This window comes from Mobula birostris, chromosome 10 (genome assembly GCF_030028105.1).
Source record: "Mobula birostris isolate sMobBir1 chromosome 10, sMobBir1.hap1, whole genome shotgun sequence".
Classification (NCBI taxonomy): domain Eukaryota; kingdom Metazoa; phylum Chordata; class Chondrichthyes; order Myliobatiformes; family Myliobatidae; genus Mobula; species Mobula birostris.
Window position 1 is genome coordinate 47,312,371 of NC_092379.1, and position 22,674 is coordinate 47,335,044.

The 22,674-nt window shown below is 42.7% G+C and overlaps 1 protein-coding gene across 5 annotated transcripts; it reads right to left on the reverse strand.

Moving 5' to 3' along the window:
* Window positions 1-463: 463 nt before the first annotated feature.
* LOC140203970 (uncharacterized) lies at window positions 464-18,863 on the reverse strand. Of its 5 annotated transcripts, none has more exons than XR_011887476.1 (3): window positions 18,781-18,863; window positions 12,819-12,899; window positions 8,324-11,527 (listed from the first exon to the last, which is right to left on the reverse strand). XR_011887476.1 is itself a non-coding variant. In XM_072270165.1 (2 exons), exon 2 carries the CDS (start codon window positions 1,610-1,612, stop codon window positions 614-616), a length of 999 nt encoding a protein of 332 aa, XP_072126266.1. In that variant the 5' UTR covers window positions 1,613-1,810; window positions 18,781-18,856; the 3' UTR covers window positions 464-613. The 5 variants fall into 5 exon arrangements, 1 of the variants encoding a protein (XP_072126266.1); XR_011887475.1 differs by lacking the exon at window positions 12,819-12,899 and adding an exon at window positions 12,658-12,767 and having other exon boundaries at window positions 18,781-18,862; XR_011887473.1 differs by lacking the exon at window positions 12,819-12,899 and adding an exon at window positions 12,616-12,767 and having other exon boundaries at window positions 18,781-18,862.
* Window positions 18,864-22,674: the final 3,811 nt, after the last annotated feature.

The following is a 22,674-nucleotide window of genomic DNA, read 5'->3' on the forward strand; positions in this document are numbered from 1 at the left end:
TGATGAATTTGTGGAATTTGTTGCCATCTGCAGCTGTGGAGGCCAGGTCATTGGGTATATTTAAGGCAGAGATTGATAGGTTCTTGATCGGACATGGCAAGGTTACGGGAGAAGCCCGGGAACTGGGGTTAAGGAGGAGATTTTAAAAAAAGGATCAACCATGACTGAATGGCAGATCAGACTCGATAGGCCAGATGGCCTAACTCTGATCCTATTTCTTATGGTCTTTTAAGGAGGAAACCATTATTAAGTTGTTGCTAGAAATTTTAGCAAAAAATTTTGTATTTATGCCTTCATGATTACGAATAGCAGTCTCCATTCACATAGGGAAATCTTTCATGAGCAAGATTTGATCTGGCTCATTAATCTGAGCCTGGCAGTGACAAAGCAAGAGGAGTGTTCTCACTCCATCTCTTAATAAGCAATAGGAATTCAATTCAAAGATGTATTTAGTTCAACTTCTGAACTTCAAGGAGTAAACCAATGTTATTTAAAAGAACGCTGATTTTACACTTTTAAACTATTAATATTACGACCAGAATCAAAATGTCACAATGATCAGCTCTGGCTGTGATTAACAGCTGTCATATGAGCAGAATAAAAAACTCTGCAATCATTTGTGAAATTGTTGGTGTGACAGTAGACGGGACAACTGAGTGAATCCCTTCCCACACACTGAACAAGACAGAGGGATTGTCCCAGGATGAATCCGCTGGTGCCGTAGCAGGTTAGATGAATGACTGAATCCTTTAGCACAGTCAGAGCAACTGAACAGTTTCTCCCCCGAGTGAACAAGCTGGTGACTTAGCAGACCTCCTGAGTTTTTGAAACTCTTCCCACATCTGGAGCAATGAAACGTTCTCTCATCAGTATGAACTCGCTGGTGATGGGACTGCAGGTGGGATAGCTGAGTGAATCCATTCCCACATACAGAGCAGGTGAAAGGCCTCTCCCCAGTGTGAGCTCTCTGGTGTGTCAGCAGGTTTGATGAACAAGTGAATCCCTTCCCACAAGTGGAGCAACAGAACGGTCTCTCCCCTGTGTGAACTCGCTTATGTATCTGCAGATGGGTTGACTGAGTGAATCCCTTTCCACAAACGTTACAGGTGAACGGCCTCTCCCCTGTATGGATACGCAGGTGTCTCAGCAGAACCTCCAAGCTTTTAAAGCTTTTTTCACAGTGAGAACAATTAAATGTTCTTTTTTCAGAGTGAACGAGCTGGTGTTTCTGGAGGCTGGACATCTGAGTAAATCTGTTCCCGCACAAGGAGCAGGTGAACGGCCTCTCTCCAGTGTGAACTCGCTGGTGTCTCAGCAGGTTGGATGACCGAGTGAACTGCTTTCCACACACTGAGCAATTGAATGGTCTTTCCCCTGTGTGCGCCAGGACGTGAGTGTCCAGGTGGGTTGACTGAGTAAAACCCTTGCCACACATGGAGCAGGTAAACGGCCTCTCCTTTGTGTGCGTACGCTGATGAGTTTCTAGCTGGGATGGGTAGCTGAATCGTTTTTCACACTCCCTACATTTACACAGTTTCTCCATGGTCTGAGTACCCTTGTGTCTTTCGAGATTGAGGAATGAACGTAAGTCTCCTCCATATATGGAACCCATGCACAGTTCCTCCTCACTGTGAAAGGCACAGTTTTCATTTCAGGTTATTCATCTTTATGAAGTTGTTTCCACAGTCAGTGAAGTGAGACACTGCCAGTACCGTATATGTGCCTCAGAGCCAAGCCATTCACCCTGACGTTAGAAATAGTGTCCACAACAGATAAATACTCTCCTGTTCTGTTCAGTGATATCCAGGTCCTGGTAAACAGAGTGATAGTTAGATGAGTAGTTTGACGTTCCCATATGCAAACCCTTTAATACACACCATGTAAAACAAGTGTTCAAAATAACATTCAACAAATACAAAATAAAACATCCAAACAACACTACTTCCATGAAATATTATTTCCTTTCATTCTTCTAAAGATGTCGATCTGCATCCCACAAACTCTCCCTCTTGCCCGTAATAAAATTCATAGTTTTCACACCTTATAGTTTTCCTTCAGTTTTGTTACCTCCCTGAACTGGCTGGCTGCAAAACTGTTCCTTTCTTATAGAGCAATAGTTTACATTTCTTTCTATAGCCTTTAGGATTGAGTTTCCGCTTCAAGGAGAGTGAGAAGTAAATGGATTGATAATCATCGCATGTACTGAGGTACAATAATATCTTAACTTTCCTGTGCTTGCTTGTATTGTTATATGTCCACCTGTATACACGTAATTCTTCAGTGAATTTTCCAGCAATTAAGGCACTGTTGTTTTTGTACTTTTCTAAAAGCTTCTTAGTTGTCAGTAGCTGATGTCACTCTACTTGAATCTGGCTATTTTATAGATTATTTGTTATCACTGGAACTTTTTGTTTACCTCTGTTTAAAGTATCAAGATTGCCTTTTTCCTTCTTATTTTCATTGTTCTCAGCTCTCTTGGGTTCATTTTCATTCTTGTAACATTTAATAAACGGTCATAAGCAACAAGTTTTATTCCTCCATTCTTGTCTTCCAAAGTACCTTTGGAATGCAAAAGTATCAGGATCCAACACTGAGGTGGTACAAGGGATTTGTATTTACATTGGTTCCTGTTCAGTTTGCTACAAAGGGAAGTGTAATTCTACATCAGAAATGCCACACTTTGCTATTATTTTCCAGCTTCTCTGTAGCAAACATCCTGAGGAGCTCACTGAAGTGTTATCAAATAAACTTTGACAAAGCTACATCACCCTCTTTGGGAATGAGACAAGGAAATGACAGAAATGTGTGTTTGGAAACACTTTTGATCTAGTGATCATAACTCCATTCATTTCCATATAATTATGCAGAAGGATAGGACTGCTCCTCAGTTAGAGATTCTAAATTGTAGAAAGGCCAATTTTGATGGCATCAGAAAGCATCTAGCAAGCATGGATTGGGATAGGTTTTATTTCTACCTAAGTGATGCTTGGCAAATGGGAAGCCTTCAAAAGTGAAATATTGAAAGTAGACTTTGTATGTTTCTGTTAGAATAAAAGGCAAGGCTAACAAGTTTAGGGAAACTTGCTTTTGAGGGACAGTGAGGCTCTGGTTAGAAGAAGGTGATGCTTAGCAGTCTAGGTAGCAAGGAACAAATGAGGTCCTTGAGTACAAGAAATGCAAAAAAAAAAAACACACTCAAGAGGGAAACCAGGAGATTTAAGAGCAGGAATAAGGTGGCACTGGCAGAGAAGGTGAGGGAGAATGACAAGGGTTTCTACAGAGTGTGGTCATCTTTGGATGGAACCGAAAGAGATGGGGAAGATCCTAAACAAATCTTTTGCATCTGTATTTACACCATGGCAAAACAACAGTGAGGCCGTGGACCATATATGGGTTACAGAAGAGGTGCAAGTTAGGATGGATTACTTCCCAGGGCCTGACCAGCTGTCCTCTCAGATCGAGTGGAAGGCTAGTGCGAGAATTTCAGGGGCCTTAGCAGAAATATTTAATATGTCCTTAGCCACAGGTGAGGAGGTAAAGGACTGGAGATTAGTTAATGCTGTTCAAGAAAGGCTCTAAAAATAAGATGGGAAATTATAGTCAATGAGCCTGTCATCAGTAATGAGTAAATTTTTGGAAGATTTTCCAAGGAACAGGATATATGTACAGTGGCATGCAAAAGTTTGGGCACCCCGGTTAAAATTTCTGTTACTGTAAATAGCTAAGCAAGTAAAAGATGAACTGATATCCAAAAGGCATAAAGTTAAAGATGACACATTTCTTGAATATTTTAAGCAAGAAAACTTTTTTCTTATTTCCATCTTTTACAGTTTCAAAATAACAAAAAAGGAAAAAGGGCCCGAATCAAAAGTTTGGGCACCCTGCATGGCAGTACTTAGTAACACCCCCTTTGGCAAGTATCACAGCTTGTAAACGCTTTTCGTAGCCAGCTGAGAGTCTTTCAATTCTTGTTTGGGGGATTTTCGCCCATTCTTCCATGCAAAAGGCTTCTAGTTCTGTGAGGTTCTTGGGCTGTCTTGCATGCACTGCTCTTGAGGTCTATCAATAGCTTCTCAATGATGTTTAGGTCAGGGGACTGTGAGGGCCATGGCAAAACCTTCAGCTTGCGCCTCTTGAGGTAGTCCATTGTGGATTTTGAGGTGTGTTTAGGATCATTATCCCGTTGTAGAAGCCATCCTCTTTTCACCTTTGTGACGTTTGCTTCCAGAATTTGCTGGTATTTAATTGAATTCATTCTTCCCTCTACCAGTAAATGTTCCCCATGTCACTGGCTGCAACACAAGTCCAAAGCATGATCGATCCACCCCCATGCTTAACAGTTGGAGAGGGGTTCTTTTCATGAAATTCTGCACCTTTTTTTCTCCAAACATACCTTTGCTCATTGCAGCCAAAAAGTTCTATTCAAAAGGTTCAAAGGAACATCTAAACAAGCCTGATGCATTTTGGAAACAAGTCCTGTGGACGGATGAAATTAAAATAAGAGTTTTTTGGCAGCAATGAGAAAAAATGGAGAAAAAAGGGTGCAGAATTTCATGAAAAGAACACTTCTCCAACTGTTAAGCACGGGGGTGGATCGATCATGATTTGGGTTTGTGTTGTAGCCAGTGGCATGGGGAACATTTCACGGGTGGAGGGAAGAATGAATTTAATTAAATATCAGCAAATTCTGGAAGCAAACATCACACCATCTGTAAAAAAAATCTGAAGATGAAAAGAGGATGGCGTCTACAACAGGATAATGAACCTAAACACATCTCAAAATCCACAATGGACTACCTTAAGAGGCGCAAGCTGAAGGTTTTGCCATGGCTCTCACAATCCCCTGACCTAAACATCAGCGAAAATCTGTGGATAGACCTCAAAAGAGCAGTGCATGCGAGACGGCCCAAGAATCTCATAGAACTAGGAGCCTTTTGCAAGAAAGAATGGGCAAAAATCCCCTGAACAAGAATTGACAGACTCTTTGCTGGCTACAAAAACCATTTACAAGCTATGATACTTGCCAAAGGGGGCGTTACTAAGTACTGACCATGCAGAGTGCCCAAACTTTTGCTTCAGGCCCTTTTCCTTTTTCGTTATTTTGAAACTGTAAAACATGGAAATAAAAAAGTTTTCTTGCTTAAAATATTAAAGAAGTGTGTCATCTTTAACTTTATGCCTTTTGGAAATCAGTTCATCTTTTACTTGTTTAGCTATTCACAGTAACAGAAATTTTGACCGGGGTGCCCAAACTTTTGCATGCCACTGTATTTGTACAGACAAGGCCTTAAGCCTGGTTTATACTTCTGTGTCAATTCGACGCCGTAACCTACACAAGTAGCCTACGCGCGTTGTGAGCATTTATACTTGTGCGTTGGTGTGTCTGTGTCGCTCCACAATTCATGCACGTCACGCAAGCTCACTCACCTGCCCTCGCAAGGCTTCATGGTCACGGTAGTCTTTCGCGGGGTAAGCAAGAACCGAGTATCTTTTTTCGTGAAAGCGAAATGTGTCCTCCATAATTTCAGAGGTCTGTAAAGCTTTATGGAAAGCATTGCAGCCAGAGCTCCTTCCCTGCCTTTCAGTCGCCAATGGGAAGCTATTGCAGCGTAGCAGGAAATGCGATGCTACCAAGCGGACCAATCACAGTTGTGGTCTGCGTTGCTGCGACGCGTAGTTACATTTTGGGAGAGGTGCGCGTCGCAGCAATGCATCCTCTGGCGCAGGGTTTGCGGCAACGCAGTACTTATGGCGTGGCGTTGACGCAGAAGTATAAACCAGGCTTTAGTAGGGACAGTCAACACGGCTTGGTGTGTGGTAGTCACATCTAATCAACCTTAGAAAGCTTTTCAAGGAAGTTACCAGGAAAGCTGATGAAGGAAAGACAGTGATCATTGTCTACATGGAGCTTAGCAAGGCCTTTGACAAAGTCCTGCACCGAAAGCTGGTTCAAAATGTTCAGTCGCTTGGCACTCAGGATGAAGTAGTCAGCTAGATTTAACATTGAATTAGCGGGAGATGCCGGAGAGTGGTAGTACATGGTTGCCTCTCTGACTGGAGGCTTGATGCAGGGACCAGTGCTGGAGCTGTTGCTGTTGATCATCTGTACTAATGCTTTGGATGACAATGTGGTAAACTCCATCAGCAAAATTTGTGGCTGACACCACGATGTTGACTATCAAAGCTTGCAATGGGATCCGAACCAGCTAGAAAAATAGGCTAAAATGGCAGGTAGAATTTAATGCACACGTGTGAGGTGTCTGTCCAGTTTGGGAGGACTTGGTCGTCGTGCAATCACTCGCGTTGAGTATGATGGGGTTGTCTATTGGTGGGCTGTAGAGGCTGATCCAGGGCTCACATTCTGTATTTTGGTGCACCAGCAAGTGGTGGCTATGGTTAGTGGTTGGGTCTTTTGGTAGTTCAATCAACTTCCTTAGTGGAGAATGTCTGTGCACGAATTTGTTTTAGCTGCGGATGATGATGCATGGGCAGCCACCACACAGTCCGTGACAAGTTGGGGTCTAGTGGCAAGAGGTGCAAGACAACTGAAGGGGAGGACTTACACAGAGCAAGGTAGGGCACTGAGGAGTGCAGCGAAACAGAGGGATCCGGGAATACAGAACTACAATTCCTTGAAGGTGGCCTCAAAGGTAAAGAAAGCTTTTGGCAAAATAGCCTTTGTATGTCAAAACATTGAGCACAGGAGTTGGGATGTTATGTTAAAGTTGTATTAGAAATTGGTGAGGGCTAATTTGAAGTACTGTGTGCAATTCTGGTCACCTACCAAAAGGAAAGATATCAATAAGATTGAGTACAGAAAAAATTTACAAGAATGTTGTCTGACTTGAGGATCTGAGTTAGACCATAAGATTGTAAGACATCGGAGCAGAATTATGCTATTTGACCCACCGAGTCTGCTCCACCATTCAATCATGGCTGATCCTTTTCTCCCCCTCATCAGCTGCATTCCCCAGTGTTCTCCCCAGAACCTTTGATGCCATGTCCTATCAAGAGTCTATCAAGCTCTGCCTTAAATACACCCAATGACTTGGCCTCCACAGCTGCCTGTGGTAATAAATTCCACAAATTCACACCCTTTGCCTGGGGAATAGGGAAAGGCTTGGACTTCATTCCCTAGAGCGTAGGAGAATGAGCAGAAATTTGATAGAATTATACAAAATTATGAGTAGATAGAGGAAATGCAAGTAGGTTTTTTTCAACTAAGATTAGATGAGGCTAGAATCAGAGGTCATGGGTTAAGGGTGAAAGGTGAAATATTCAAGAGGGGCCTTTTCACTCAGAGGATGGTGCAAGTGTGGAATGAGCTGCCAGCAGCAGTGGTGGATGCTGGTTTGATAGCAACAATTAACAGAAGTTTTAGATAAGTAGATAACCTTTGGATAAGAGTGGGGTGTATGGGATGCCTAGGGAAAGGGTCGCACCTCAGGTGAAGGAGCTTGTTGTGTCCATTCCAGGGCAGCTCACTCACCTTAGGTCCCCCACTGGACACTCAGTTCTCACCTGTGGCTCCATGTAGTGTCTACATGTGACAGTGGCCACACCCTGGTGCACCAATTTAACAGGTGGGCTAAACCAGATGAAGGTAACTGGCAGCTTTATACACAGGTAAGATGGGGACATGCCCGGCCAAGCATGCGGTCAGCTGTGGCGGACTGGGCAGATGAGATCGAAAGTGACACGTGGTACTGCAACACTCTGAAAAGCGAAGGGCTTGCAAGGCACATAAGAAGTTATCTTGCTCATACAGCTATTTAGGCTTACAGCTCACTCACGTTATGCACAACTCTGTCTGTTACCTATCCATGGCTTGCAGTCTCCCTAATGCTGGGCTACTTCCCATCTAAGGAAGGAAGACCCCAGTTTGTGATGCTTGTTTGTACCACTGGATCTGGACTTCTGAGTCAAGAGAGTGGAACTGCCCCAATACAATGACTTTCCCACTTTAAAAACTCTCCCGCACAGGTTTCCTGTTATTGTAGGATGATTACCAGATGACTACATTGATGGGAGGGGCAGGAGGTGCTACGGACCAGATGCAGGTCAATGGGACTAAGAAAAATAACACAGTATGGATGAGATGGGCCGAAGGGCTGGTTTCTGTGCTATGGTGCTCTATGTCTCACCAAGACATGATAGAAAACTTGGTCATAGGAACTCTAATTTGCTTCAACCTTGGTTACTACCTCTGAGGTCTCCACTTGTTTCCTTCATAGCCCTTTTTATCCACTTACAATCTAGTAACAACCTTCATTGATATTACCACAGGTAATAGTGCTATTATGTCCATGGTGCTTTAAATCAAATTGGCAGAGAAACAGTAATTGGTCATGTTTTTATTATTGTATAGTGACAAACTTTATTTTGCATGTTTTCCATACAGATAATTTTCAAAACTCAAGTCATTGCGTTAGTATAAAAGGAACAGCCATAGCAAATAATAATTTAGATTTTAAAGAATACAATGATTATGACAGCAACTTGCGGTCACCACACGAGACATCAATACAGCAGTAGAAAGGAGAGTATACAGAGCACTTGTACGGGAAGCAGCACAGCATTAGGGCAGGCTGCAAGAAAGCCATGCATAGGTATAGAATACGTATACGGTAACACACAGTTCAAGTTGTCACTTTTTAATTGTCATTTCGACCATAACTGCTGGTACAGTACACAGTAAAAACGAGACAATGTTTTTCAGGACCATGGTGCTACATGAACAAAGAAAAACTACACTGAACTACGTAAAACAACAGAAAATTACACTAGACTACAGACCTACCCAGGACTGCACAGTTGTGAATAATGTTAGTGAGCTGTAAGCACAAATAGCCGAAGGAACAAGAAAACGTACCAAAAAGTGAAAATGGGCGAAAGAAAATAAAGGGCAGTGGGGGGAGGGGTGTGGAAAAGAGGGAAGAGAGAATCTGCTGGGAAATTGCAATGTGGTGGTATTTGGGGATTTCAACTATCCAATTCTGATTTGGACAATGTTAAATGCAAAAGAACAATCAACGCTCTGAAATGTAAATATAGGAGGGCATACTGTGAGGAGGATGTGAAGAGGTTAGACATTAGGCAAAAATCTTGCCAAATGGAATTTAGGGTAGGAAAGTGCAAGGGAATGCACTTCAATAAGAGGAGTCTGAAGGCAAATTTTTATCTAAATTGACAGACACTGCAAATCTGTAGAGCACAGACAGATCCAAGTACGATGGTTTGCACACAGACACAGCGAGTAAGTTAAGAAGGCAATAAAGGCAATTATTCTATTTGAAAGGGGACTATAATGTTAAAAAATATAATGGTGTTGTTTCAATTCTACTGTGAACAGTTTTGATCCCCTTAAGATCTGCAGGCAGTCCCTGAATTAAACAAGGTTTCTGCACTGGAGAAATTTTTGTCAGGGGATTTATCCGTCAGTCAGAAATACTTGTTTACTGAAGCTAGCCATCCTGTACTGCTTCAGCCTACATTTCCTATAACCCTTATTTCAGTTGAATATCCATTCCAACACTCCTCATGATCCAGCTAATGGAACATGTACTGCATCCAGTGAGACAGTCTTGAACAAGGGCACTATTTATAAGATAAAAGCCATGGAAATTTCTTCAGGCGGAGGGTGGTATATTTTGGATTTCTCTTCCTCTGAAGGTGGTGGAGTGCAGATAAATGGAGGTCAGGTTGAAAACACCTTATCCAAAATTCTAAAATCTGAGAAGTTGGGCTCTGACAAATGTCACAGATGGAAAATCCCAGGAGATGCACAGCACAGACAGTTCTGAGAAATGAGCTCACACATGTAATGCACAGAAGTTAATGAAAACTAGATAAGCACTGCATAAAGTGAAAAATGAAGGTCTCAATCGTGTATTGAAAAGAGTCGATTCATTAGCGGAGTGAACGTTTGCTGCTTAACAGTATGCTAATCATGAAACAAACAAAGATCTATCACGACAAACTGAAATTTGAAGGTAATTGTGAATACTCAGCGGGCTGAGTACAGAAATTTAAGAAAAGGCATGGTATTGAATTTTTAAAGCGTCTGCTGATCATGAAGCAGCAGAGAAATTCATTGATGAATTTGCAAAGATTGTTGCTGATGAAAACCTAACAGCAGAGCAAGACTAGAATGCTGTTTTTTTATACCTTACAAAAAACCCAAGATAAAATAAGATACTAATACAGTGTACTGTAATATTTTAATCAAAAGGCAGGATCATAGAGAGAGACAAAGTCTGTTGTTACTCAACAGCTGATGCTGCTGTGCTGCTTTTGTCACTCTGCACACATTACACTGTTAAGTACTTTTGTGTGATGAACAAGTGTAAGACACAGCCTGCTTTCCGGTAGCAGATAAATTCAGTGGGAAATTATGGTGATCCCAAGCTATCTTAATATATAATTAGGTTAATTCCCAGGATGGTGGGACTGTCATATGTTGAAAGATTGGAGCGACTGGGGTTGTATACACTGGAATTTAGAAGGATAAGAGGGATCTGATTGAAACATATCTGATTATTAAGGGATTGGACACGCTAAAGGCAGGAAACACGTTCCCGATGTTGGGGGAGTCCAGAACCAGAGGTCACAGTTTAAGAATAAGGGGAGACAATTTAGAACGGAGTTGAGGAAAAACTTTTTCACACAGAGGGTTGTGGTTCTGTGGAATGCTCTGCCTCAGAAGGCAGTGGAGGCCAATTCTCTGGATTCTTTCAAGAAAGAGTTAGATAGAGCTCTTAAAGATAGCGGAGTGAAGGGGTATGGGGAGAAGGCAGGAATAGGGTACTGATTGTGGATGATCAGCCATGCTCACAGTGAATGGTGGTGCTGGCTCGAAGGGCTGAATGGCCTACTCCTGCACCTATTGTCTATATTCAAAATACGAAAAAATCTACAGTCCAAAAGACTTCTGGCCCCAAACATTTCAGATAAGGGGTACTCAACCTATAGCTAAAAAGGTTGATAAATTCTTCAATGGTCAAGGAATTGAAAGGTTTGTGGAGCTGGCACAGGAGTGGAGTTGAGGCCTGGGGAGATCAGCCATGAGCATATTGAAATGCAAGGTAGGTGTGAGGAACCAGGGTGGATTCAGGAGCAGTCGCTCAGTTACTTTAGTTCAGGTCCAATAAGAGGACATAGCTACAAAGTAATGGATCTGCCATGTGAAGTGCATAGAAACAGCTTCTCTCAACAGATAGTGATTCTCCACAATTCTCTGCCCCATGGTGATGGATACCAGATTGTTAGATATAATTAAGACAAACAGATAAATATTTGAAACATCAGAGGAACTATGAACTATAGGGAACTGGCACGGTAGAGGAGATGGAGGCAGTAGGGATCATATTACATGGTACGACAATATTGAGGAGCTGAGTGGTTGAATCCTGATCCAATTTTGTGTCCTTGTGAAGTTGTAGCTGGATTTGGTTCTGGAGAATCAGGTTGACCAAGTGTTCGTGGAAGATCTCAGAAGGTTGTCATTGGATTATAGGCTTCAGGTTAGCTACGAAGGACAAGAGGAAAACCAAATGTGAACTTCCAGTTTCAAAAGGATGTCCATCACAGGGACAACAGTAATTTTGGACAGAATAGAGTGGAACCCAATATTTACAGAAAAAACTGTTCAACGAATGAAAGACCTTTAAGTAGATGCTTCAAGTGCAGGTTGGTTACTTTACAATCAATGTAAAGGTAGATAAATACAATCAGAGCTTCGAGAAAACAATGTAATATGAGGAAAGATACAAACAACGTAAATGATTCAGATAAGAAAGTGTTTGACATTGCAAGTTAACGGGGGGTAGATGAAGTGGAGAAGAGGAGAATGGTGGCTAATATAAAAGAGTCTGAAAATCTTCAACCAGCACATGAATAGCAAAGAAGAGCAGGCGTGCATCTGGTAAAGGAAAAAGGCAGTAATCTCTCCATTAACACTGAAACTACAAATGGAAAACCAAATGAATTCTTTCTGCTGGTCTTTACCAGGGAAGATGCTTTTATAGATTCATAGATTAACACAGCATGGAAACAGGCCCTTCAGCCAAACACGCTTGTCTGCATTTGGCCCATCTCCCTCTAAATCTTTTCCACTCATGTACAGTACAAGTGTCTTTTAAATGTTGTAACTGTACCTACTTCCTCTGCAAGCATGTTCCAACACTGTGTGTGAACAAGAAGCGCCTTTAAATCATTCCCCTCATCTGAAACCTATTCCCTTTCCCTTGGAAAAAGACCACTGAAATCTCAATAGAATGTGAGTCAATAGAGATAACGGATGGGATGAAAAGTGATGTACTAGGGAGACTTGCTAATAGTCATCTGACCAAGAAGGGATGCATCCCGGGCTGCTGAAGGAATTTATAATGGTTGCAGAGAAACATGTTGTAACCTCCCATTTCTCCCCAGCAACAGGGTAAATGGCAAGGGACTGGTGAAAGACAATTATACTACCATTGCTCGAGAAGTGCTACAGAATCATGCCCATTAACTATAGAGTAACCACATGAAATGACGGAATTCATCACATACGCCCATTTAGGACTACTACGCCAGCCTGAAGAAGTTTCTGAACAACCACCACCAACATATCACCTGTGAACCCAGAGGAGCCAACACACTTGACTACTGTTATACCACCATCAAGAATGCTTAAAGTGCCATCCCACGCCCACACTTCGGAAAGAACAATTTCTTGACTGTGCTTCTACTCCCTGCATATCGGCAGCGACCAAAGTTTGCAGCACCTGTAGTGGGGACCAAGAAGATATGGTCAAGGGAAGAGGACAAGTACTTACAGAACTGCTTTGAATCAGTGTTCAGGATTCATCTCAGAGCCTGAATGAATATGCTACAGTTGTCACCCACTTCATCAAAACCTGTGTGGATGAATGTACAAACTGACATACCCAAATCAAAAATCAAGCTTAACCCACTGCTTTACTCTCTCTACATCCACGACTATGTGGCTAAGTACAGCTCAAAGTCCATCTATAAATTTGCCAACAATACAACTACTGTTGGTAGAATTTCAGATGATGACAAGGAGGCATAGAGGAGCGAGATAGATCAGCTGGTTAAGGAGTATCGCAATGACCTTGCACTTATTGTCAGGATGACCAAGGAATTGATCGTAGACTTCAGAAACACACAATAATCCTCATCAAGTGAGCAGTTTCAAATTCCTGAGTCAACACTCCTTGCTAACGATCAACACTGGCGCACCTCAGGGGTGTGTGCTTAGCCCACTGCTCTACTCTCTATATACACATGACTGTGTGGTTAGGCATAGCTCAAATACCATCTATAAATTTGCTGATGATACAACCATTGTTGGTAGAATCTCAAGTGGTGATGAGAGGGCGTACAGGAGTGAGATATGCCAACTAGTGAAATGGTGCTGCAGCAACAACCTGGCACTGAAAGTAAGACAAAAGAGCTTACAGTGGACTTTGGGAAGGCCAAGATGAAGGAACACATACCAATCCTCATAGAGGGATCAGAAGTGGAGAGAGTGAGCAGCTTTAAGTTCCTGTGCAGGTGTCAAGATCTCTGAAGATGTAACCTGGTCCCAACATATTGATGTAGTTACAAAGAAGGCAAGGCAGTGGCTCTACTTTATTCGGAGTTTGAAGAGATTTAACATGTCAACAAATATACTCAAAAACTTCTATAGTTGTACCATGGAGGGCAATCTGACAGCTTGCATCACTGTCTGGTATGAAGGGGCTACTGCACAGGACCATAAGAAGCTGCAGAAGGTTGTAAATCTAGCCAGCTCCATCTTGGGCACTAGCCTACAAAGTACCCAGGACATCTTTAGGGAGCGGTGTCTCAGAAAGGCAGCATCCACTACTAAGGATCTCCAGCACCCAAGGAATGCATTTTTCTCACTGTCACCATCAGGTAGGAGGTACAGAAACCTGAAGGCACACACTCAGCCATTCAGGACCAGCTTCTGCTATCCAATTCCTAAATGGACATTGAATCTTTGGACACTATCTCACTTTTTTAAAAATATACATTATTTCCAACATCACCTACATTAGAAGATTGGCATGAAATCATTTTGGAAATATTTAAAATGGAAAAGATGACCTACTCTGAGAATTCAAAACGAAACATTTTATCAAATTTGGAATAAATGGATTGAATTTATAACCCCAGGGCGAGCAGACTTTAGATGACTCTCCTAATGGTTTATACTATTTGTCTCACCAACATAGTAATAGTGTTAATGTAAGCACCCTTGGCTTGAATGTTTGCTGTTCTTTTTTTTGGAAAATGTGGAATTAACACAAGTAAAGATCTGGGGAAATTTTGGACCAGAAAGAAATGAACCAGAAGAGATACATGGAAATTAGTATTCAACCACTATTATTAACATTTTTTATAACAACTATTATCATTTAGTTTAATAGAGTGGAATTACAATTGCAAATAAACATCTATTTGAGTGCCTAATTATTTTCTATATTATCTCAATGTGCACTTGTGAATGTACAAATTAATATAGATTTACTCACATAAAAAATGGAAAAGGTTATATATGTTAAAAAAAAGTTTGTATTACTTGTGAATACCTTATCCAAATAAAAATAAAATTTAAAAAATATACATTATTTCTGTTTTTGCATGATTTTTTAATCTATTCAATATACATGATTGATTTACTTGTTTATTTATTATTGTTTCTCTCTGCTAGATTATGTATTGCATTGAACTGCTGCTGCTAAGTTAATAAATTTCACGTCACATGCCGGTGATAATAAACCTGATTCTGATTCTATCCCGGACCCAACATATTGATGCAATCACAAAAGAAGGCACGAGAGAAGCTATGTTTCATTCAAAGTTCAAGGAGAATTGGAATGCCACCAAAGACGCCCCAAAAGCCACCCTTGGAGAGCATTGTAACTGGTTGCATCACCGTCTGGAACGGAGGGGCCAGTGCAAAAGGTTGGGAAAAGCTGCAGAAGGTTCTAAACTCAGCCAGCTCCATCATGGGCACGAGCCTTTCCAGCATCCAGGGCATCTTCAAATGGCAATGCCTCAAAAAAGCGGCATCCTTCATTAAGAACCCCCATCATCCCGTACACAAGGCCATAAGAAATAGGAGAATTAAGCTACTTGGCCCACTGCGTCTGCTCTGCTGTCTCATCATGGGTGATCCAAATTGTCTCTTAGCCACAATCTCTACCTTCTCCCTGTATCCCTTCATGCCCTGACCAACGAATAATCTATCAACCCCTGCCTTAAATATACATAAAGGCTTGACCTCCACAGCTGCCTGAATTCCACAGACTCACCACTCTCTGGCTAAAGGAATTCCTCCTCATCTCCATTCTAAAAGGACACCTCTCTATTCTGAGGCTGTGTCTGGTCTTTTCCATAGACGCTGCCTGGCCTGCTGAGTTCCTCCAGCATTTTGCATGTGTTCCTCTGTACAGGTCCCTTCTTCCCTGGAAGAGAGCCCAAAGATCCAAAAATCTTATGCCCTCCCTCCTACACCATGTATAATCTTAGCCAGGTATTAAACTATATAATCTTTCTAGTTCTGGCCTCAATAACACATGGCACGGGTAGCAATCCTGAGGTCACAACCCTGGAGGTCCTGCCCTTTAACTTAGCACCTATCTTCCTGAACTCCCTATGCAGAACCTTATCACTCTTCCTATCCATGTCATTCGTACCTACATGGACCACGACTTTTGGCTGTTCACCCTCCCACTTAAGAATGCTGAGGACTCGATCGAGTTATTCCAAACCCTGGCAACATACCATCCAGGAATCTTGTTCTCACCCACAGAACCTCCTGTCCGTTCCCCTATCACTACAGCGTGCCTATTTTTCCCCATTCCCTTCTGAGTCACAGAGGCAGACTCAGTGCCAGAGACCCAACTATTGTGACTTTCCTGCTAGGTCACCAACCCCCACCCCCCGATGGTATCCATAGTGAGATACCTGTTGTTGAGGGGGGATGACCACAGAGGTAATCTGCACTGGCTCCTTAACTCCTTTCCCCTTCTGATTATCAGCCAGTTTCCTGTGTCCTGCACCTTGGGTGTAACTACCTCTCTATACATCTCATCTGTCAGCCCTTCAGCCTCCCGAATGATCCAGAGTTCATCCAGTTCCAACTCCTTAATGCAGAGTGTTAGAAGCTGCAGCTGGATGCACTTCTCGCAGTTCTACTGGCCAGGGATACTGGAGGTCTCCCTGCCTTCCCACATCCTGCAAGAGGAGCATTACATCATCCTGCCTGAGAACTCTGCTGTCCTAACTGAGCAGATACAAAGGAGAAAATAAACTTGAGCTTTTCTTCCCTTTGCTTTCCCTGAATGAGGCCTCTCTTCGCAGAAACCTCGAAGAGCTAAAGTTTTAAGATCACCACTCTATGTCCACTCAGACAATGGCTGCTGCACTTGCTCCCCTGCCTTCCTTCAGTTTGCTCTTACTAACCAATCCCAAACACCAACTGGACGCTCTTTTACGCTGCCACGAACCACTCCTGCCTTTTATCCTCGGCCAGTGGACCTGTTTGAAGTCCCCACCTCTCCAAACTTCTGACGCCTGATTGGCCGCTGGTCAAAGCTCTACATGCCCTTTTCTCATTGCCACCATCAAAGAACTAGTACAGGAGCCTGAAGATGCACATTCAATGTTTCAAGAGCAGCACTTATTTGAATTTATAGTTTTTATTACTATGCATGACAATGTACTGCTGTTGAAAAACAACAAATTTAATGACATATGCTGGTAACATTAAGCCCGATTCACCTTTGACTTTGATATCAGCTCCCGGACTCACCAATGATGAGACCTCCAACTCCAGGTCTCTAAAGCAGGACTTGCGGACTCGAGTTAGGGGGGTAACCAGTGTAACACGCTGTAAGGTTTCACTGCTAATATAACGGTTTCTCTGTAGCAGCAATGTTTGGGTTATGGCTGGAGATAACGGGGGCTTTGGAATATGCGCCATCCAATGAGAGGCATGTGGTTCTTTCTTGTGGGTCTGGGAGCAGGGATTTTGCTGTCTTTTGTTCGGGAGAGATGGAAGAGAGAAGACGCGAATGGAGAGAGTTGGTAGACCACCAGACAGAGTGGACTCAGAGCGAGGGTCTGAATGTCGGCGATGCTCGGAGGTTGATGGGGGATGAATGGACGAATCCCTGAGCTCCAACGTGCACATTAGACTGTTTCATTAAGATGGACCTTTCTTCTTTTTATTTACTTTACTAACCCTATAGTCAGATTAAGATTTATAAAGTTCAATCCTTTAATTGCATATGGTGTACTGTCTGATATTCTGCGGTTCAGATTTGTAACCGGGCAATATGTCATGCAGCATCCACTCAGACGAGATTTCTCAGTTTGGTGGGGCCAGGGGCTGTCTTCCCCTAGACAAACACGTGCTGGCTGAACTTCAGGTTACACTAGCTGGAGGGACTCACCGATGTGGGCAGCCACCAGCCTTCATCCTCACTGGTCTTCTTCCATACCCTTGCCCCCCTGACATTGTCTATGCATGTCCTGTGTCCCACATCCACACTGCTGGCCTTCAAATACAGAGCAGAGCCCTAGATTTCAGCCTGATCTCTTACTCTCCACAACCCTGCCCCTAAATTCTAACCAGACCTTTAACACCCTTCTCTGTCCCCAAACCATCTCTATCAACCAAGAAAACAAATGGGCCAAGACCTTGACAGAGACCGCAGCCTGATGCCATCTTCATAAAGACACGTGGCATAGGACTTAGAGGTATAAGTCAGACCTGACTAACTAGAGTAATCTTTTTTAAAGGTGATAATGTTGAAGGAAGTGCTGGAGATATCACTCATGCCAATATTTCAGAACGCTTTCTTAAAGTCCCATGTTAAAGGTTGGTAGGACAAATAAAAGAATTAATGTAAAAGCCATCAGGGACAGAAATTTGGTACCAGTTGGAAAAGTTGCTTTTCAAACCAGGAGACGGTAAACAGCCTTGTTTCACAGGAAACCAAGTCAGAACTGTAATTATGTGTGTGTGCAGGGAAAAAGCTTAAAATTTGCAAATGATACAATTCTTTTAGTCCGATATGCAGAGGAAAATAGTAACAGAATATAAAAGTTGCTGGCAAATGATTGGTAAGTTCACAGTTGATGTGAAATTGCTGGTGTAGTGAAAAAGAGGCTACTCTTGGACTACAGGGCTACACTAATCATTTAGCAAAATGATCGATGGGATTTAATCCTGGCAATGGAGATGTTGCTGAGGAAACTTAGTATCCCCACCTCCCCAACAGAACAGCCATGCAAAACTAATAGACATAGGCTTGGAGTAAAAGGTTTAGCGGGGATCTGAAGAAGCACGGGTCGAGAAGTGATGGGTACAGTTCCTTTTACAAAACTGAGTGTCAAGACAGGTTCTTGACTGGCAAGGCTTAGAAGGTTCTGGGGCAAGTGGTATTAGTATAGATGATGATTTGCGGTGGGTATGTTATCTGTATATTGTCCGACCCATGGTTAAATTAAAACACAAAATGCCGGTAACATTCACTGTGGTAGAGACGCTCCCGACTACTTTCCTCAACTGAAGAGTTCGCTGCTTCCCACATTAACACATGCGCCGTACAAACCAACCGCTGTTTCTGGAGGTTTGCCCGGTGCAAAAGAGAAAAAGAGGAAGGGTGGCGGCTATGACTAAAGGGGAAAATAGTTACCATTGTCAAGTCAAAGTCAGGGCGTACAATTTGCGAGGCTGAGCTTGTAGTTTCATACCTGAATTTTGCGAATCCGATGACACTTCCGTAGTTTGCCAAACTACTCCCTCACAATCCTCTACCTGTTGCGTCACCCTTCGCCACCGGAAGGGTACTATGCTACTCTAAACCAATGGGATTAAAGAAAGACTCGGCCGCAGGCCGGTCGTCCAGCCAATCGGAACGTGCGGGGCGGGATTTGACTGCGGAAAACTTGAAGTAATATTCAGAGTGATTTATCTCACATACTGCGAGCAAGTTGCACTGTTCTGTCTCACGGTCAGAGTGAAAAGTTGTTTCCAACTACAAAGTGAAGATTTTTAATAATCTGTAGTTAGAAGCACATTTTCGCTTGGAACATGATGTGCGAATTTAGATGAAATAGAATTTTTATCAAAATTTGTGGAAACATAAAGGGGCCCCAGTAACTAGTACAAAAAGGAATTGAATTACAAAGGAATTGAACTGATGGGTTCAATGGGTGGGCAAAAGAGCAGCAGGATAAGTTCAAAGTCTGATCGCTGAAAAACATCCTTCGGAATTTTAACCATCTAATGCACCTGCGTGTACGTTTGGTGTACGGTTTCCAGAACCAGGAATCAGCCTCAAAATTAAATACTGAGATGAGAAATTATTCCTTCATCTTGAGAAACAAGACAAAATGGTTCTGAAATAGAGTCACAGAGCATCATAGCACAGAAATAGGCCCTTCAGCCCATCTAGTCCATGGCAACCCGTTCATCTGCCAAGTTCCATCTATTCACACTCATACCACAGTCCTCCATCTCCCTGTCATCCATGTACCTTTCCAACACCCTCACCTCCCCAGATTGAAGATGTTCCCTCTCATCTTCCCTTAAACATTTCACCTTTCACCCTTAACATCTAACCTCTTGTTCCAGTCTAACCTAACCTCAGGTGAATAAAAAAAAAGTGATGTATTTACCCTATCTATACCACTCATAATCTTGTTTACTATTGTAAATTTCCACTCATGCTCCAACGCTACAGGGAATAAACTCCTAACCTATTTAATCTTTCCCTATAAGTCCGGTCCTCAAGTCAGAGCAACACAGATAATTTTTCTCTGTACTCTTTCAGGTTTATTGATAAATTTCCTGTAGTTAGGTGACCAGAACTGCACACAATACTCCAAATTTAGCCTCACGAACAACTTAAATAAACTCACCATAACATCCCAACTCCTGTACTCTGCACTTTGATTTATGAAGGCCAATGTGCCAAAAGCTCTCCTCACAGCCCTATCGTTCCAGGAAATGTGGATCTGTATTCCCAGATCCCTCTGTCTATCACACTACTCAGTGTAACACTTCACAGTATCTACATTAAATTCCATCTGCCATTTTTCAGACTATTTTTACATATCCCACTGTATGAGGGGTGATTGATAACTTTGTGGCCTAAGGTAGAAGGAGATGAGTTATATAGCTCCCGTTATGTACACATGCAGTTCAACTCTTTGAGTGAAAATGTAAAAAGTTTGAAGTTAATAACTCATCTCCTTCTACCTTGGGCCATGAACTTATCCATCACCCCTGCTGTGGACCACTTCTGGAGGTCCAAGACACCGACTTCTACAAAGAAAGGGATCCGTATGCTTCATGACCACTGGGATAAGTGTGTAAGTGTAGGAAAAATAAATGTGCTAGGTTTTCTAAAATTGACTCCTTCTACTTTAGGCCACAAACTTATCAATCACTCCTCGTGAGTCGTCATAAAAATCGACTTTTATAGGTGATCAGAATCAGGTTTAATATCACAGCGGAAGTTGTGACATTTATTGTTTTGTGGCAGCAGCACATTGCAATACATAATAATAAAAAACATAAATTACAGTAATTACTGTATATATAAAATAGGTAGATTTATATACATACTGCAATTTCTATAAGTAGTGCAAAACAAAATAGTGAGGTAGGTTTCAAAGGTACATTTACTGTCAGAGAAATGTATACATTATAGATCCTGAAATGGTTTTTCTTCGCAACCATCCATGAAAACAGAGGAGTGCCCCAAAGAATGAACAAGAGTTCAAAGTTAGAACCCCAGAGCTCCCCCCAGCTCCCCTCCCTCCTGTGCATGAGTGGCAGCAAACAACAATCCCCCCTCCCCTCACCGGCAAAAAAAAAGCATTGGCACCTGCCACCGAGCACTCAAGCATGAGCAAAGCAGCAGCAAAGATGCAGACTTGCAGTTACCCCAAAGACTTCATGATTCACCTGGTATTTGACATACCACAGGCTCTCTCTCTCCCTAATAAAGGAGAAAGAGGTGTCTCCATTTCACAGCAAGAGGGGAGACATAAAAAAGAACTCACTGGTTTACAATATTAGAAGTCCATTACGTCGTTTTTCTTGAGCTCTGTGCCCAAAGATCTTGGGTGTCTGGGCACACAGCCATAGATATCCCAACTCCCCCTGATGACACACAGATCTCCTGCCGTGACACGGACTTTCGATCTGCCTGTCTCCAGAGCCCCGCGATCTGAGGCCTCCAAAATCGAGCCGAACTCTTAGGCCGAGCCTTTGGCATACCGAACAACGGCCAGTTGTGAGACCCCAAGAGCAGGCCCCATTCCCACAAAGAACCATAGTCAGTGTGTAACTCCAGGTCAGGATCTTCAAAAGAAAACTGAAAGGGGAAAATAGAGATATTAAAGATGGAAATAGAGCTGTTTCCGAGCAAGCAAAGGAGTTGCCATTGAGCACCATCATCACTTCGCTCCGCTAACTGGTAGTAGTCATGGGCTCACTGTCCATTCAGAAATCTTGTGACGGCGAAGAAGCTGTTCCTGAAATGCTGATTGTGTGTCTTCAGGCTTCTGTACCTCCTCCTTGATGGTAGCAATGAGTTGAGGCCATGTCCTTGCTGATGGGTGTAATGATGGATGCTGCCCTCCTAAGGCATTTCCTTTTGTAGGTGTCATTGATGCCGGGGAGGCTAGTGTTGACGACAGTGCTGGCCGAGTTTACACCTGTCTGTAGTTTTTTTCTGATCCTGTACAATGACCCTCCATACCAGATGGTGATGTAACTAGTCAGAATGCTTGCCACAGTACACCTGTGAGAGTCTTTGGTGACATACCAAACCTCCTCAAACTCCTGATGAAATATAAGTGCTGGCAAGCCTTCTTCACAATTGCATCAATATGTTGGATCTTTGGAGATATTGGCACCCAAAAGCTTGAAGCTGTTCACCCTTTCTAATGCTGATCCTTTGGTGAGGACCTCTGTGTTTTCCCTCAACTTCCCTTTCCTGACGTCCACAGTCAATTCCTCGGTCTTACTGATGTTAAGTGCAAGATTGTTGTTGCAGCACTGCTCAACCAGCTGATCTATCTTGCTCCCATATACCACATTGTCACCATCTGAAATTCTGCCAACAATAGCTGTGTCATTGACAAATTTGTAGATGGCATTTGAGCTGTGCCAAGCCACACTGTCATGGGTGTAGAGAGAGTACTGCAGTGGGCTAAACACACACCTGAGGTGCACCAGTGTTGATTGTCTGTGAAGAAGTCAATGACCAAAGATTCGCTTTGCCACATGGACACTGAAACTTCGAAACATACAGTGAAATGCATTATTTGCATCAAATCAAATCAGCAAGGGTTACGCTGAGGGCAGCCCACATGTCTCATCAAGTACCTGGCACCAACATAGCATGCCCACAACTTACAATCCCTAACCCAAACATCTTTGGAATGTGAAGGAAACCCCAGACAAAGCTACACGGTCAAGGGGAGAATGTACACATTCCCGACAGTCTGCAGCAGGACTTGAACCCTGATCATTGGATCTGCAAAGAGATTGCATTAACTACTGCACTATCATGATGCCAATGTATGTGCAGTTAGTGGAATGTGATGCCTATGTAAAAGGACTCGCCATTG

What these genes read in the sequence shown, in the direction of transcription:
- LOC140203970 (XM_072270165.1), bottom strand. Translation starts at nt 1,612, where the DNA reads ATGGGTTCCATATATGGAGGAGACTTACGTTCATTCCTCAATCTCGAA.